The sequence below is a fragment of the Ruditapes philippinarum genome, unplaced genomic scaffold (genome assembly GCF_026571515.1).
Source record: "Ruditapes philippinarum isolate M1 unplaced genomic scaffold, ASM2657151v2 ctg1745_1_1_1_1, whole genome shotgun sequence".
Lineage (NCBI taxonomy): Eukaryota > Metazoa > Mollusca > Bivalvia > Venerida > Veneridae > Ruditapes > Ruditapes philippinarum.
In genome coordinates this window covers 94,907-107,500 of record NW_026863729.1, presented here as the reverse complement: position 1 = coordinate 107,500, position 12,594 = coordinate 94,907, and the positions used below count along the sequence as shown (strand labels likewise).

The window sequence follows — 12,594 nt, the reverse complement described above, 5'->3', positions numbered from 1 at the left end:
TTGGGTTCCTAAAGGTTCACAAGGCAGCGAGTTCAACCATGCAAAACATTTTCTTCCGATTTGGACTGAAGCGGAACTTGACGTTTGTTTTTACTTCACATCCTAATTACTTTTCCAGAATACCTGAGCGACACTTACCGCTTGTGAAACCAAGACATAGGAAAAGTTATGATATTATATGTACTCATGGTGTTTTTAACTATAATGTTTACTCTTCCCTCCTACCTACTGATACTGTATATATAGCTACTGTTCGGGACCCATTAGCAGTGTTTATTTCTGCTGTAAATTACTATACACAGCCTACTCAGCAAATCCAGTACATAGCGAAAATCCGCGGGCATAGGTTACAGAAACTTATTCAAAATCCGGAACTATATGATAGGCAATTCTTCTCGTACACGAAAAACGTAATGGCGCGAGATTTTGGATTTCCGAAAACAAACGACGAGGGACGAGTAAACGCGAAGTTAAAAGAATTAGGTCAAACTTTCAAACTGGTATTGCTTGTGGAATACATTGAGGAGTCACTTATACTTATGAAGCGGTATTTGAGTTGGAACTTAAAGGATATTTTATTTCTATCTAATAACGTGTATGGCAAAGGGCAAACAATTGAAGACCTTACAACAAACGACATTGCAAAATTCAAAACACGAAATAAGCTTGATTACAAAGTATATGATTATTTTTACGAAAAATTCTGGGATCAGTTTAACAAAGAAAGTAATGAAATTAAGTCCGAAGTTTCTCATTTTAAAAACGTTTTGATTGATTTGAATAAATATTGCATTGATCCGACACAGAAAGGCAGTACCGATAATGTCTTACAAGTTGAGCAATCGAAATGGAACGATCAGTTCAGTATAAGCTTTGAGGATTGTACATATATGAAAAAAGATGAATTAGAATTTATTACTCAGTTACGGCAGAAGCAAGGGAGTGAACTCCGTGGTTAATTTCTTATGTTGGAGGTAATCGAAGGAAGGTTTGTTTTGGTTGTAGGTTTATGTGCAAGAGATAAACCGAAATCGGCCAGATAAAGGAGTTCTCATTTAACTCAATAGTTATTTCATAAGGAATGGGAGTAAACTATGGTGTTAATGATAATTGATTAGGCAAGGGAGAGAACTTATAAATATATTAATGCAAGGGAGTACACTCTAAAATAATAACATATAAGACAAGAGAGAGAAATATAAAAAAAATAGTTGTTACACCATGGAGTTAAATATTTTATATATCTGTGGTTACACAAGGCAGTAAATTACGAAAGAATTGCTTACTTAGCAAGAGAGTGAACTCTGAAAGAAAGAAGTACTTATTTCCAAGGGAGTGAACACCAATGTTAATGATTTTCTGAGGAAGGATGTGAACTGCGATGTAAATGAATGATATTATCTATAAGGCAAGGTATTAAACTCTGAAGGATATAATTACTTTATTAGACAAGGGAGTGAACTCCAAGGTAAATGATTATATAATCGGAAAGAGAATGAACTCCGGCGTTAATGCAAATAAGTAGAATACGAAGGTAATGATTATTTATAAGGCAAGAATGTGAATTCCAATTTATAACAATTACTTATATGATATACTAGTACACAACGATATCTTGAACTACTCATGAGCATAGCTTTCATATGTCAAACATATTGAAATGCAAAGCTTGTATCATTCCCTCTCCACACTTGTTTTGGTTTTATAATGGTTTCATAAGATTTATAGAATGTCGGTGAAAAGTCAAATCAATTTGTACAGCAACAATCTACCAATTAGCTTAAATCGAATCTTTATTCCATCCCGGCAGGTCCGGCAAACTTCTTAAATTTCCGTAAAATGTCTTCAGGTAACATTGATGAATGTAATTTTTTGTAAATTTTTTAATTTATGACGTCGCTTGAACAAAGGACGGAAAGTCCCGAAATATGTCGATTTTGTCGGCATGTTCCAAATAAAGGGCAGCATGTTAAGAATTTTAATGTCTAGCGCAGCGCAGAATTGTGTCAAATTTAATAGGATATATGCTGACTTAATAAACGTGATTGTATGATATGATGATATATTCATTGACAGGTTTGTGCAACTTTAAATGTGCAAAGTTTTTATTTTTTAGATGTAGTGTTTCGGGGTTAATGTTTACTGCATTGTTTTTGTTAAAGAAATGTAAATGAATAATATTCATATGTATATTTGTAGTAGGAATACATATATTATTATTAAGTTATGTGAATATTAGACTAGCGTAGAAATTATATTTAGAAGTTTATATCTGTTAAAATATGTGCCAAATGTTTTTAGCAACGAATATATTCTTCCTGATTCAGGAACAATTATAAAATATTCGTATTATGTAAAATGGTAAGCATTTTTGTAAAGTGTACAATGACATTTAGTTTATCACCAATTATTATGTATTATTAACTGTGTTGTTGTGTTAAGCAATTTTTGTCCTAGTTGAGTTAGACATGATGTTATTTGTAGTTGTCTAAACTTACTTGTTACGATGCTAACACCGTTTATGTACAGCCATAACACAATGAGTTGAACATGCACGAATGGAAATATTTTGCAAACAATAACTACATGTTATATAAGTTTTCAAGGTCAAAATCCTAGACATGTACTCGTATAGTTGCACACATTAGATATGAATTTCTAATTTATATAAACACGTTGTTGAATTTCATTTAATAATGAATATTAAAGATTTTTTTGTGATAAACATTTTAATGCTAACTTTAATGTTAATGTGAAATTCATAATGACCATTGTTGCGACCTACGATATTTTAACTAACAAATTTTGAATTCTCACATTATTTTTTCAGATTTTAACGAATATTTACCTAGGATATTTTCGTAAAGATATTTAATAGATTACAATGACCGGAAACAAATGCTTTCTTTGTGAATTAAGTCAAACCAATCTTCATAGTTAAGTTTTGTGATCGTCATGTTGCATTGTAACATTTTTATGTACACGGCTGCTATAGCATAAATATGCTTTTACAAGAGTGCAATAAGTAGTTAATATATGTGTTGTATTGTTCAAACTATTTTACATGCATTAAATTAAAGCCAGTATTATATTTAACCATATGTATTATATCATTTAACAATGTTTATGTTAAAAGATATTTTAAAATTTTGTTTCAAAATTATACAACGCATTTATAAAACAGTATTCACTCTACCATGTTCTCTATTGGATTCTATGATGTGTTTTTCTTTAATAAAGTATTCATTTTTATCTGTATGCAAATTATCTGTTTTTACCCATCATTGAGATTTGCTGATTAAGCTATAATAAGCGAGGTACTTCCGTGCAGTTTTAGATCACGGAAATCGCCGATGTTAAACGGAATAATACTAAATGTTATTAAACGTGTTATAAATTGAAAAAAAAACAAATGTGTTTCTAAAGACACTTGACTTAAATTGACTGATGGTTTACATCACATTACGTGATCCTATGAATTGTTTATTGTTGCACTTTCTTTGACATTTAGATGACATTTAATAGAGCTGTGAAAATTTCTCTAAACATTTTGTGACATTACCACGAAAAAAGCTGCTTGCTTACACTTTACAAAATTCATTTGAAACGGGTTTTTCTCATATAAAACAACGGAGTTTTCTCATGTCCTTAACATATTCTATGAACGTAGATTCAAACAATTTGAAGTTTTCATTATCTATATTCAAAGTCTTCAAAAAACCAAACACACATTTTTGACATTGATAGACTGTTGGTTTCGTGTCGTTCTATCAATAATATTCCTAACCATTTGCTATGCATACATATATAGTAAGTATACAGTATGCGCTGAACTTTCGAAATATGTAAATTTTAGTACATTTGTAACTATATTAATGATTGCATTTTCACCAGCGGAACCACAATGTTAGCATTGAACCAGAAAATTGTGGAATTTTATTCATCAAAACTTATATGCGACTAATTATACGTTTTCTTTTAGTTGTAAAATTTTTGTCAAAATTTTATCAGATTACTTTTCCACAAAGCTGGAAAAACTTTGCTTTTAGATCTAATAAAGAAAGGAGTTTTGATAATTTAAATTTTTTGGATATTCAAACAATTATAAGTTATATTACCCAGTTTAAAATTATCTGATAGATAACTCGAGTCGTTGTACTTCTCCTCCAAATCCTTCTCGAGGCGTGCACGTCGCGAAAAACTACACGACAGGTCAAGGTCAAGTCATCCTATGTACCAGGGATGATTGGTTGACGTGTCAAGATCGGAGGCATGAAATAGACGTACCCAACATGGCTTTTAGAGCGGACCGGTTTGGACGGTCATGTATCCCGGAAATATGGTTAATTCTGGCGCCGAGCATAAATAAAACAAAAGCAACAAAGAGGTTACACTGCAATAAACCATTTAATCATCATAGTTTTCAATATAAAATGTATGATTTTGCACATTTTTTTCAAATAAAATTGATCGATAAAAATTGCAGCAGAAAAAAAGTAACTTACAATAGAAGCAACATTTCGAAGCGAAAAAATCTTTAATTGCGGCTCGCTTTTCTAATTATAATATTTCTTTTTGTTTTTCCAATCAGATTTATTTATTGTTTCTTTGGCGACCTCTACGATAACGATGTGAAACGTATTGTAAGGGGAAGTAACGCCTGACATGTTTTAATAGATTTTTCCTCTTTTTGTTATTATGATGTCAATCTTGCAGTTTTTATCATTTTATGCTATATGTTATCAGTAATTGAAATAAATTATACATGCAATGTTGCTGATTGAATAATGAGTAAGTTGAAGTATCTAAGATCTACGTAAGTCGATGTTTAACATGCATAAAGTGATATGGAGAAGAAGAAGCGATCATTTTAGATACATTGAATATTTTCCATGCAAGGCCTCAATCTGACCCCTTCTCACCTCCTTAACTTAATTGTTTAAACAATGAATTCAAATTTAATTCATAAACCAACAAAACAATCTGGAAATACCTATAAGGGCAAACTTGTTATGAGGCGAACTAATTTTAATTTATTTAATAAAAATAATTATTTCGATAAACCTTTTTTATTTTATTTGTCTTCCCATATCGAAGGTGTTCGTTGAGAAAAATAATTAATGTGTTTTTCTTTTAGGTGTAAAGTCTTTCAAGAAAATATTTCCGATTATATTGTTTTGATGATAGTTTTCGCAGAGATTTGCGTCACTTTTACAGGGTTGTTTCTATGCTGTATCATTTAAACATTTTTAAATAGAAAGATTTAACATTCTAGAGTGCTATGTTCATTGTATATTGTCAAATTATTAAAGCTGATTTTTGTTCCTGTCTTCTTATTCCTACCATCTATTTACTTCATCGTATATATCAAAGTGATAAAACCCCATCACAACGGCCTGAAAAACAGACGAATATCAAAGTTATTCTAACAGTAAAATATAGTGTCATATTAATTGATTGCTTAAGTGGTTGTTTTAACACATATAGAATTACTTATTTTGTATAGTTACTATGTCATAAATGTCCAATTGATAATCAGAAAGAAATTGATAAAATAAAATAAAAAACCCATTGACAGCCCTCGGTACTGGTGACATATACATTTTTGCACGCTTTACAGTGTTTAACTGTAAGATATCCAATGATTCTATTGTGATAAACCTCTAGTGAAATTTATAAAATATATTTTCACTGTAGCCGGACTACATCTGAATGCGTATGAAAAAAGAAATCATATTAATGTAAATTAATGGAATAACAGGCAAAATGAAATGTCGTAATAACTAAATTTTTCTTCTTTAGAAAAAGAAAGTCGATGTCATCATACATCTTCTTAAATTGTAACAAAATCAGAGAAATTTTACGGAACTATATTTTAAAATTGATGATGTGACGTCATGATGCTTTGACGTCATAAAGGATAATGCGCGACGTTATACGGCAAAATCAGTAAAACATACAAAAATCACTTAAAAAGTAATCTTGTAAGTTATTTTCACAGAATTAATAAAGACTAATTAATATTATTTAATATCTTTTCTTTGTTTTAAGTGGCAGCCATCTTGAATTATTATATTTCTTGTTAGTTTAACTTTAAAACAGGGCTTGCTACTATTTAGGTTTATAAGTTAAACAGCACAGAATCATTAAGGTTATTTTTTATACTTTCAGTTATAACAATTTAAGAACTTTCAAGTGTAAATAAAAACTTAGTTCATCACAAATTTGGCTGATTTAAATGTATTCAACATTTGTGCTTTTTTCCCCTTTGCATTCAAAGGGTAGTGTCATCCTGACAATTAGATTTATCACATTAAAAAGTACTCCTGAGCAAACTTAAAACATCAAAAAGTACATTTTTAGTAATAAGTAATTAAATTCTATTTATAGAAAACAAAAAGCTTTTAATATTTAACACCACAACAATTGTGCCAAGTGGGATAGAGGCCTACTTCTATTTTTACAAACACCTATAAATGTATATTTTTCACCACTACAACATACATATATGCAAAACAAACAAATATCCCCCATATAATAACGAAAATACGTGTCTCGAATGTGCATTGGTTGCAATCACTTTACATGATTCGATTTAAATCCCTATCCGGCTTTTGAGTATTCAAGTAAAGAAAGAAACGACATATAAAACTTACAAAGGCTATCTCCAATACTGCATATATGCCGCTAAACATAGGTATACCTTTTGTCCTCGAGATCAGTCTAGGGGTTGAAATAATCTTCAACACGGCTATAAGATTAAAGATCCACTATTACACAATATGTTTTATTAATGGAGAACTGAACATTTAAACATAGAATATGAAAAGTTGAAAGCAATTTACAATGGTATTCGAATTTATTGATATCTAGAAATGTGTCCATAGGACACGTGTGCCCCCACACTCCACTGGTTTGTCAATCATATGACTCTAGGTCAAATATATTTTAGGCTACATGTGCCACAAGTTGAACACTAAAGTATCTTTTACTAAGTAAAGGGCAAGAACTTTACAAATACTGAATAAATCCACAAGCGAACACCAAAGTGCATAAGTACACATGCTGACCAACATTCTTGTAAAATTTCAGGCCTGCATGTCAAATACTTTGAGCTATGCATGAACTAGTTGAAAATTGCAAATTTATACTAAGTCAATGGCAATAACTCTAACAAAACTGAAAAGATTCACATGCAAAATCCCAGGTGCATAGTTTTACAGTGATGTTGATCATTATTCCTGCAAAGTTGATTGATTCTAACTCAAGTTCTCTAGGAACAAATAACACAACATAATGAAACGGATTTACTAAGTCAAGGGCAATAACTCTACAAATACTTGATAAATCCACAAGCGAAATCCGAGGTGCACAACTACATTTGCTGACCAACATTTCTATTAAGTTTCATGACTCAAGGTTAAATACATTTTGAGGTATGCACAACACAAATTGAAAATTGTAAATTTTCACTTAGTCAAGGGCAATAACGATGACAAAACATATTAATTCACAAGAGAAACAGCAGATGCCAAACTTTACATGCTGATCAACATTCCTGTAAAGTTTCAGGACCCTATGTCAAATAAGATTTGTGCTACATGCGACATAATTAGAAAATTGCAAATTTTTACCCTGTCAAGGACAAAAACTCTTAATACTAAATAAATCTTAACAAAATTACCCAGGTGAACAAACTAGAACTGCCACTGTCATAGCGTGAATACCCCCGCATACCACTTTGTCAGAATCAGCAGTGGCAATTTAGAGCTCAAGGACAACCACCCTGCCAAATCTGAGGTTACTAAGCCAGTGCATTGCTAAGATATGTATTATCCATGCTTCAGATGTGAAAATTTTAAAATCAAGATTTAGTCAAGGCCTCTGTGACCTTGACCTTTGACCCAGTGACCTCAAAATCAATAGGGGTCATTAAGTAATCATGACTAACCTCCATGCCAAATATGAAGACTGCTGTCAAAGGAATCTCAAGTTATTTGGCGGATAAGCTTTTATTAGTCAAGGCCCCTGTGACCTTGACTTTTGACCCAGTGACCTCAAAATCAATAGGAGTCATCTACTAGTCATGACTAACCTACATGCCAAATTTGAAGACTGTGGGTCAAAGGAATCTCAAGTTTTTGGGCGGACAAGGTTTTTTAGTCAAGGCCTCTGTGACCTTGACCTTTAATCCAGTGACCTCAAAATCAATAGGGGTCATCTACTTATCATGACTAACCTCCATGCTAAATATGAAGACTGTGAGCCAAAGGAATCTCAAGTTATTGGACGGACAAACTTTTTAAAGTCAAGGTCCCTGTGACCTTGACCTTTGACCCAGTAACCCCAAAATCAATAGGTGTCATCTACTAATCATGACTAACCTCCATGCCAAATATGAAGACTGTGGGCCAAAGGAATCTCAAGTTATTGGGCGGACAAGGAAAAACCGACGGACAGCCGGACGGACGGACGTCCGGACGGACAAGCTGATTCCAGTATACCCCCCTTACAACTTCGTTGTGCGGGGGTATAAAAACATTCCTGTAAAGTTTCATGACCCTATGTAAAATACTTTTTGAGCTACGTGCGACACAAGTTGAAAATTGCATTTTTTTATTAAGTAAAGGACAATAACTCTGACAAAACACACTTTATCCACGAGCGAAACCAGGTGCACAACTCCACATGCTGATCAACATTTCTGTAATGATTTATGACTCTAGGGCAAATACCTGTTGAGTTACGTGCGACACAAGTTGAAATTTGTAAAATTTTACTAAGTCGAGAGCAATAACTCTAAAAATACTTAATATATCCACACCTTAATACCCAGGTGCACAACTTCAGATGCTGAGCAACAATCCTGTAAGGTTTCATGACACTAAGTCAAATACTTTTTTGAGTTACGTGCGACAAAAAAAAGAACGGACGGACAAGGGTAAATCTAAATGCCCCACCCCCTTAAGTGGGGGCACAAAAAGTAAGGACAAGATAGCCACACTAGTATAGTTACATTATTTCATATGGCGACTTTCTAACTGGCGGTGGATGAGCAATTTGTATTGCGAAGTAGACTGTTTGCATTAACAATCACATATTTACTAGACGTGCCAATTTCACTCACAGTTTTATCTGTTTTTTATTAACCAGGTTTTCCGAAGGAAAAAAACTGGTTATTAGATTGAGGTATGTCGGCGGGCGGATGGGCGGACGGGCGGACGGGCGTAAACAATTTCTTCTGTGCGCAACTCCTCCTACATTTTTCAACGGATTTTGACCAAACTTTCACAGAAGCTTTGTCATCAAGTGACCTGGCGCATATTGTCGGGGTTTTGTGATTGGATAATATTTGACCTAATTATGGCCCTTTGTTTTTTTTCCTTATATAGAATATATAGTGAATAATTTCTTCTGTGCCCAACTGTTCCTTCATTTCTCAATGGATTTTGACCAAACTATCACAGAGGCTTTGTACTCAAGTGCCCTGGCGCATATTGTTGGGGTTTTGTGATTGGATAATATTTGACCTAATTATGGCCCTTTGTTTTTTTTTTCCCAATATAGGATATATAGTGAACAATTTTCTGTGCGCAACTCCTCCTACATTTCTCAAAGGAATTTGACCAAACTTTCACAGAGGCTTTGTCATCAAGTGCCTTGGGGCATATTGTCAGGGTTTTGTGATTGTATAATATTTGACCTAATTATGGCCCTTTGTTTTTTTTCCTTATACAGATTATATAGTGAACAATTTTTACCATGCGCAACTTCCCCTACATTTCTCAACAGATTTTGACCAAACTTTCACAGAAGCTTTGCTATCAAGTGCCCTGGCGCACATTATCGGGGTTTTGTGATTGGGTAATATTTGACCTAATTATGGCCCTTTGTTTTTTTCCTTATACAGAATATATAGTGAAAAAATCTTCTGTGCTGAACTCCTACATTTCTCAACGGATTTTGTTCAAACTTTCACAGTAGCTTTGTCATCCAATGCCCTGGCGCATATTGTCGGGGTTTTGTGATTGAAATTTTTTTTTATTTATTTATGGCCCTTTGTTTTTTTTCCTTATACAGAATATAATTATAGTGAACACTTCCTCTGTGGCAATTCTTCCTACATTATTCATGTTTTACATTGCACATAGTTACATTGTGTGTTGCTTGTATTTGTATTTCCAATACAATATATTTATCTACAATGGTGATAATTTGAAAACCTGGTTTCATGGCATTGCCATGTTTCTTGTATTGATTTAATCGAGGGTAGTTAATAATTGATAAAATGAATAAAAATTAACTGGCTTACCTCCAAAGAAGTTTAATCCTATTGCGACAGAGGTGTTTTGATCCCTTTGATGCCTGATCCCTTTGATGCCTGGTTTCAGAGTCTAGCAGGTTTATTACGAGGGCAGCTCCAAAATCACTTAATAATATGCTGAATACAGTAAATACCATATGCTCAATACGTTCATCTGGGTTCAAATCTGATCAATATAGAAATGTAGGTAGTTATATGACTATGTTCAAGGTATCAAAGTAAGTCGCCCATCTCCCCGATAGAACTCAGAACAAAAATCTAGTTATTTGTAATACCCAATGAGACTTTTTATTATTATTTTTACAAGTTGTATCATCATACAATGCAAAAAAAAAAACCACACAAAAAAAGAAATAAAAAACAAAACAAAACAAAACGTAATTATTTTCAGCGTATCTTCAGTAATATCTTCATCGTTTGAACTCGGGTGTACTCTGGCTTTCCATACTGTCGATTTAAAACAAATGAGATTTAGCGAGAGTCGCTATAACAGCAATATAATAGCGTCGTCTTCTTTTTAAAAGACGAAGATATTACTGAAGAGACACTCAAAATAATTACGTCGTTGTTGATAGTATCGTCGCTGTTTTCTTGTACATGCGAAGTTATTATATATAGTTTCGTCAACATTATATGAAAACGTCGTCGATCGGTGTTAATAAAATCGACGAAGATATTTTCTTTTGTATTGATATAGGGAAAATAATAACACCTGCGGGGTGTACTCTGGCTTTCCATAATAATAGTAATAGAAAATATAGTTTTGTCGTTTTAACGCCAATTTTAAGACAGAAGTTGTTAACAATGGTGTCGGATGTTAAAAATAAAAGCGTCGCTGAACTTAAATGGCAAGATCGTCAGTGAGAAAATGACCGAAGTTAATAATGAAAGCGGCCCCTAACTTTACAAATAAGATGGTTGTTTTTTTACGGAATTTGTTAAATATTTAAATCGAAGACTTATAACAACGTCGTCTAATTTCCAGACAACAAAGTTATTTCTGAATAGACGCTGAAAATAGTTACCCCGTAATTTGTTGATAATATTGTCGCTGTTTTCCTGCACATGCAAAGTTGTTTTTAATAGCGTCTTCAACGTAAAATATAAAATCGTCGGCGATGTTAATAAAATCGAAGTTCATATTTTTCTATGTATTTATATAAGGAAAATAATAACGCCGACAGGGTTGTAACGTTACCCTGGCTTTCCATAGTGCATGTATTGGTATACGATTTAATTAACTCTGATACGTTGTCAATACAAAAGTCTCCAAACTATGGTACAATGAATAATATTTGATTTCATGGAGTTAAGTAAGTGCTTACAGGTTTTTATTACTAAAACTAGACTGGAATGTTCCTGGCGTTAAGCTATTTAACACATTTGTTTAAAGAATTCAATGCCATGCATAACTCTTGCAGACTTTGCACTGACAGGAACATCTTTAAAAATGTTCTTCTCTGAAGTTTCTACAAATTAATTTCCAGTAAAAAATGTAAAACCGTCCTTAAAACCACAAAGGCTAAAGCTCTGGTATTTAGGAAGACACATTGTCTTGTAAGCCTCTACAAATTTTGTTATAGCCACGGAATTTCAATTAGCCCCGCCCCAGGGATCATGAATTTTCATTAAAATGTATATAGTAAAAACTAAAAAATTCTTGCTTCAACACATAAAGGTTAATCCTAAGATGTTTGGCATGAAACATTTTAAAATAAAATTCTACCAAGTTTGTTTGTCTGAATTGGTCCAACCTGATTTTCCTTATATGTGCATAAATTAAACAATATCACAATTTCTTAAACCAAAGATAATACTTAGGCACAAAACATTGTCTAATACACTGTTTGAGCGTTAAACATCATATAATTGCTCATTCTCTTTTTCGTATGTCATTAATATAAACATTTGTTCATTATTTTTCGTGTCACTAGATAAATTTAAATAGAGAATTTTAAAAGAGTTATGATCGCTATTGTATTAACGTTAAGTTTGTAATTTTTTTTTATTATAGATAGTGTAAAATGCACAAATCTTAATAAAGTATCGGTTCTGTTCTTTTTCTTAGATTGTTCAAATAAAAGCCCTAGGGGTCTATAAATTGACCCCGATGCAGGGTTCATGGATTTTCATTTTTACGTATAATAATTCCTTATATTAAACATATATTAAGTAAAAACTTAAAATTCGACTCCTTGGAAACCATAAGGGTTAAAATTAAGACATTGTGGAATAATATCAAGTTTTTTTTTAAATAATAGTCCTGGCAG

General features: G+C 32.6%; 1 protein-coding gene and 1 long non-coding RNA gene across 2 annotated transcripts in view; one reads left to right on the top strand and one right to left on the bottom strand.

Moving 5' to 3' along the window:
• The window catches only part of LOC132723157 (galactosylceramide sulfotransferase-like), a 7,008-nt gene extending 3,744 nt beyond the window's left edge, over positions 1-3,264 (top strand). Inside the window, exon 2 of the mRNA XM_060707829.1 lies at positions 1-3,264. This exon is cut by the window's left edge and continues 338 nt beyond it. Coding sequence (XP_060563812.1) covers positions 1-959 — 959 coding nt within the window. The 3' untranslated portion in view covers positions 960-3,264.
• Positions 3,265-5,061: 1,797 nt separating this feature from the next.
• LOC132723156 (uncharacterized) lies at positions 5,062-10,368 on the bottom strand. The gene is made up of 3 exons (XR_009624708.1): positions 10,313-10,368; positions 6,657-6,751; positions 5,062-5,396 (listed from the first exon to the last, which is right to left on the bottom strand). It is a non-coding gene; the product is annotated as an uncharacterized LOC132723156 (long non-coding RNA).
• Between the last annotated feature and the right edge of the window lie 2,226 nt (positions 10,369-12,594).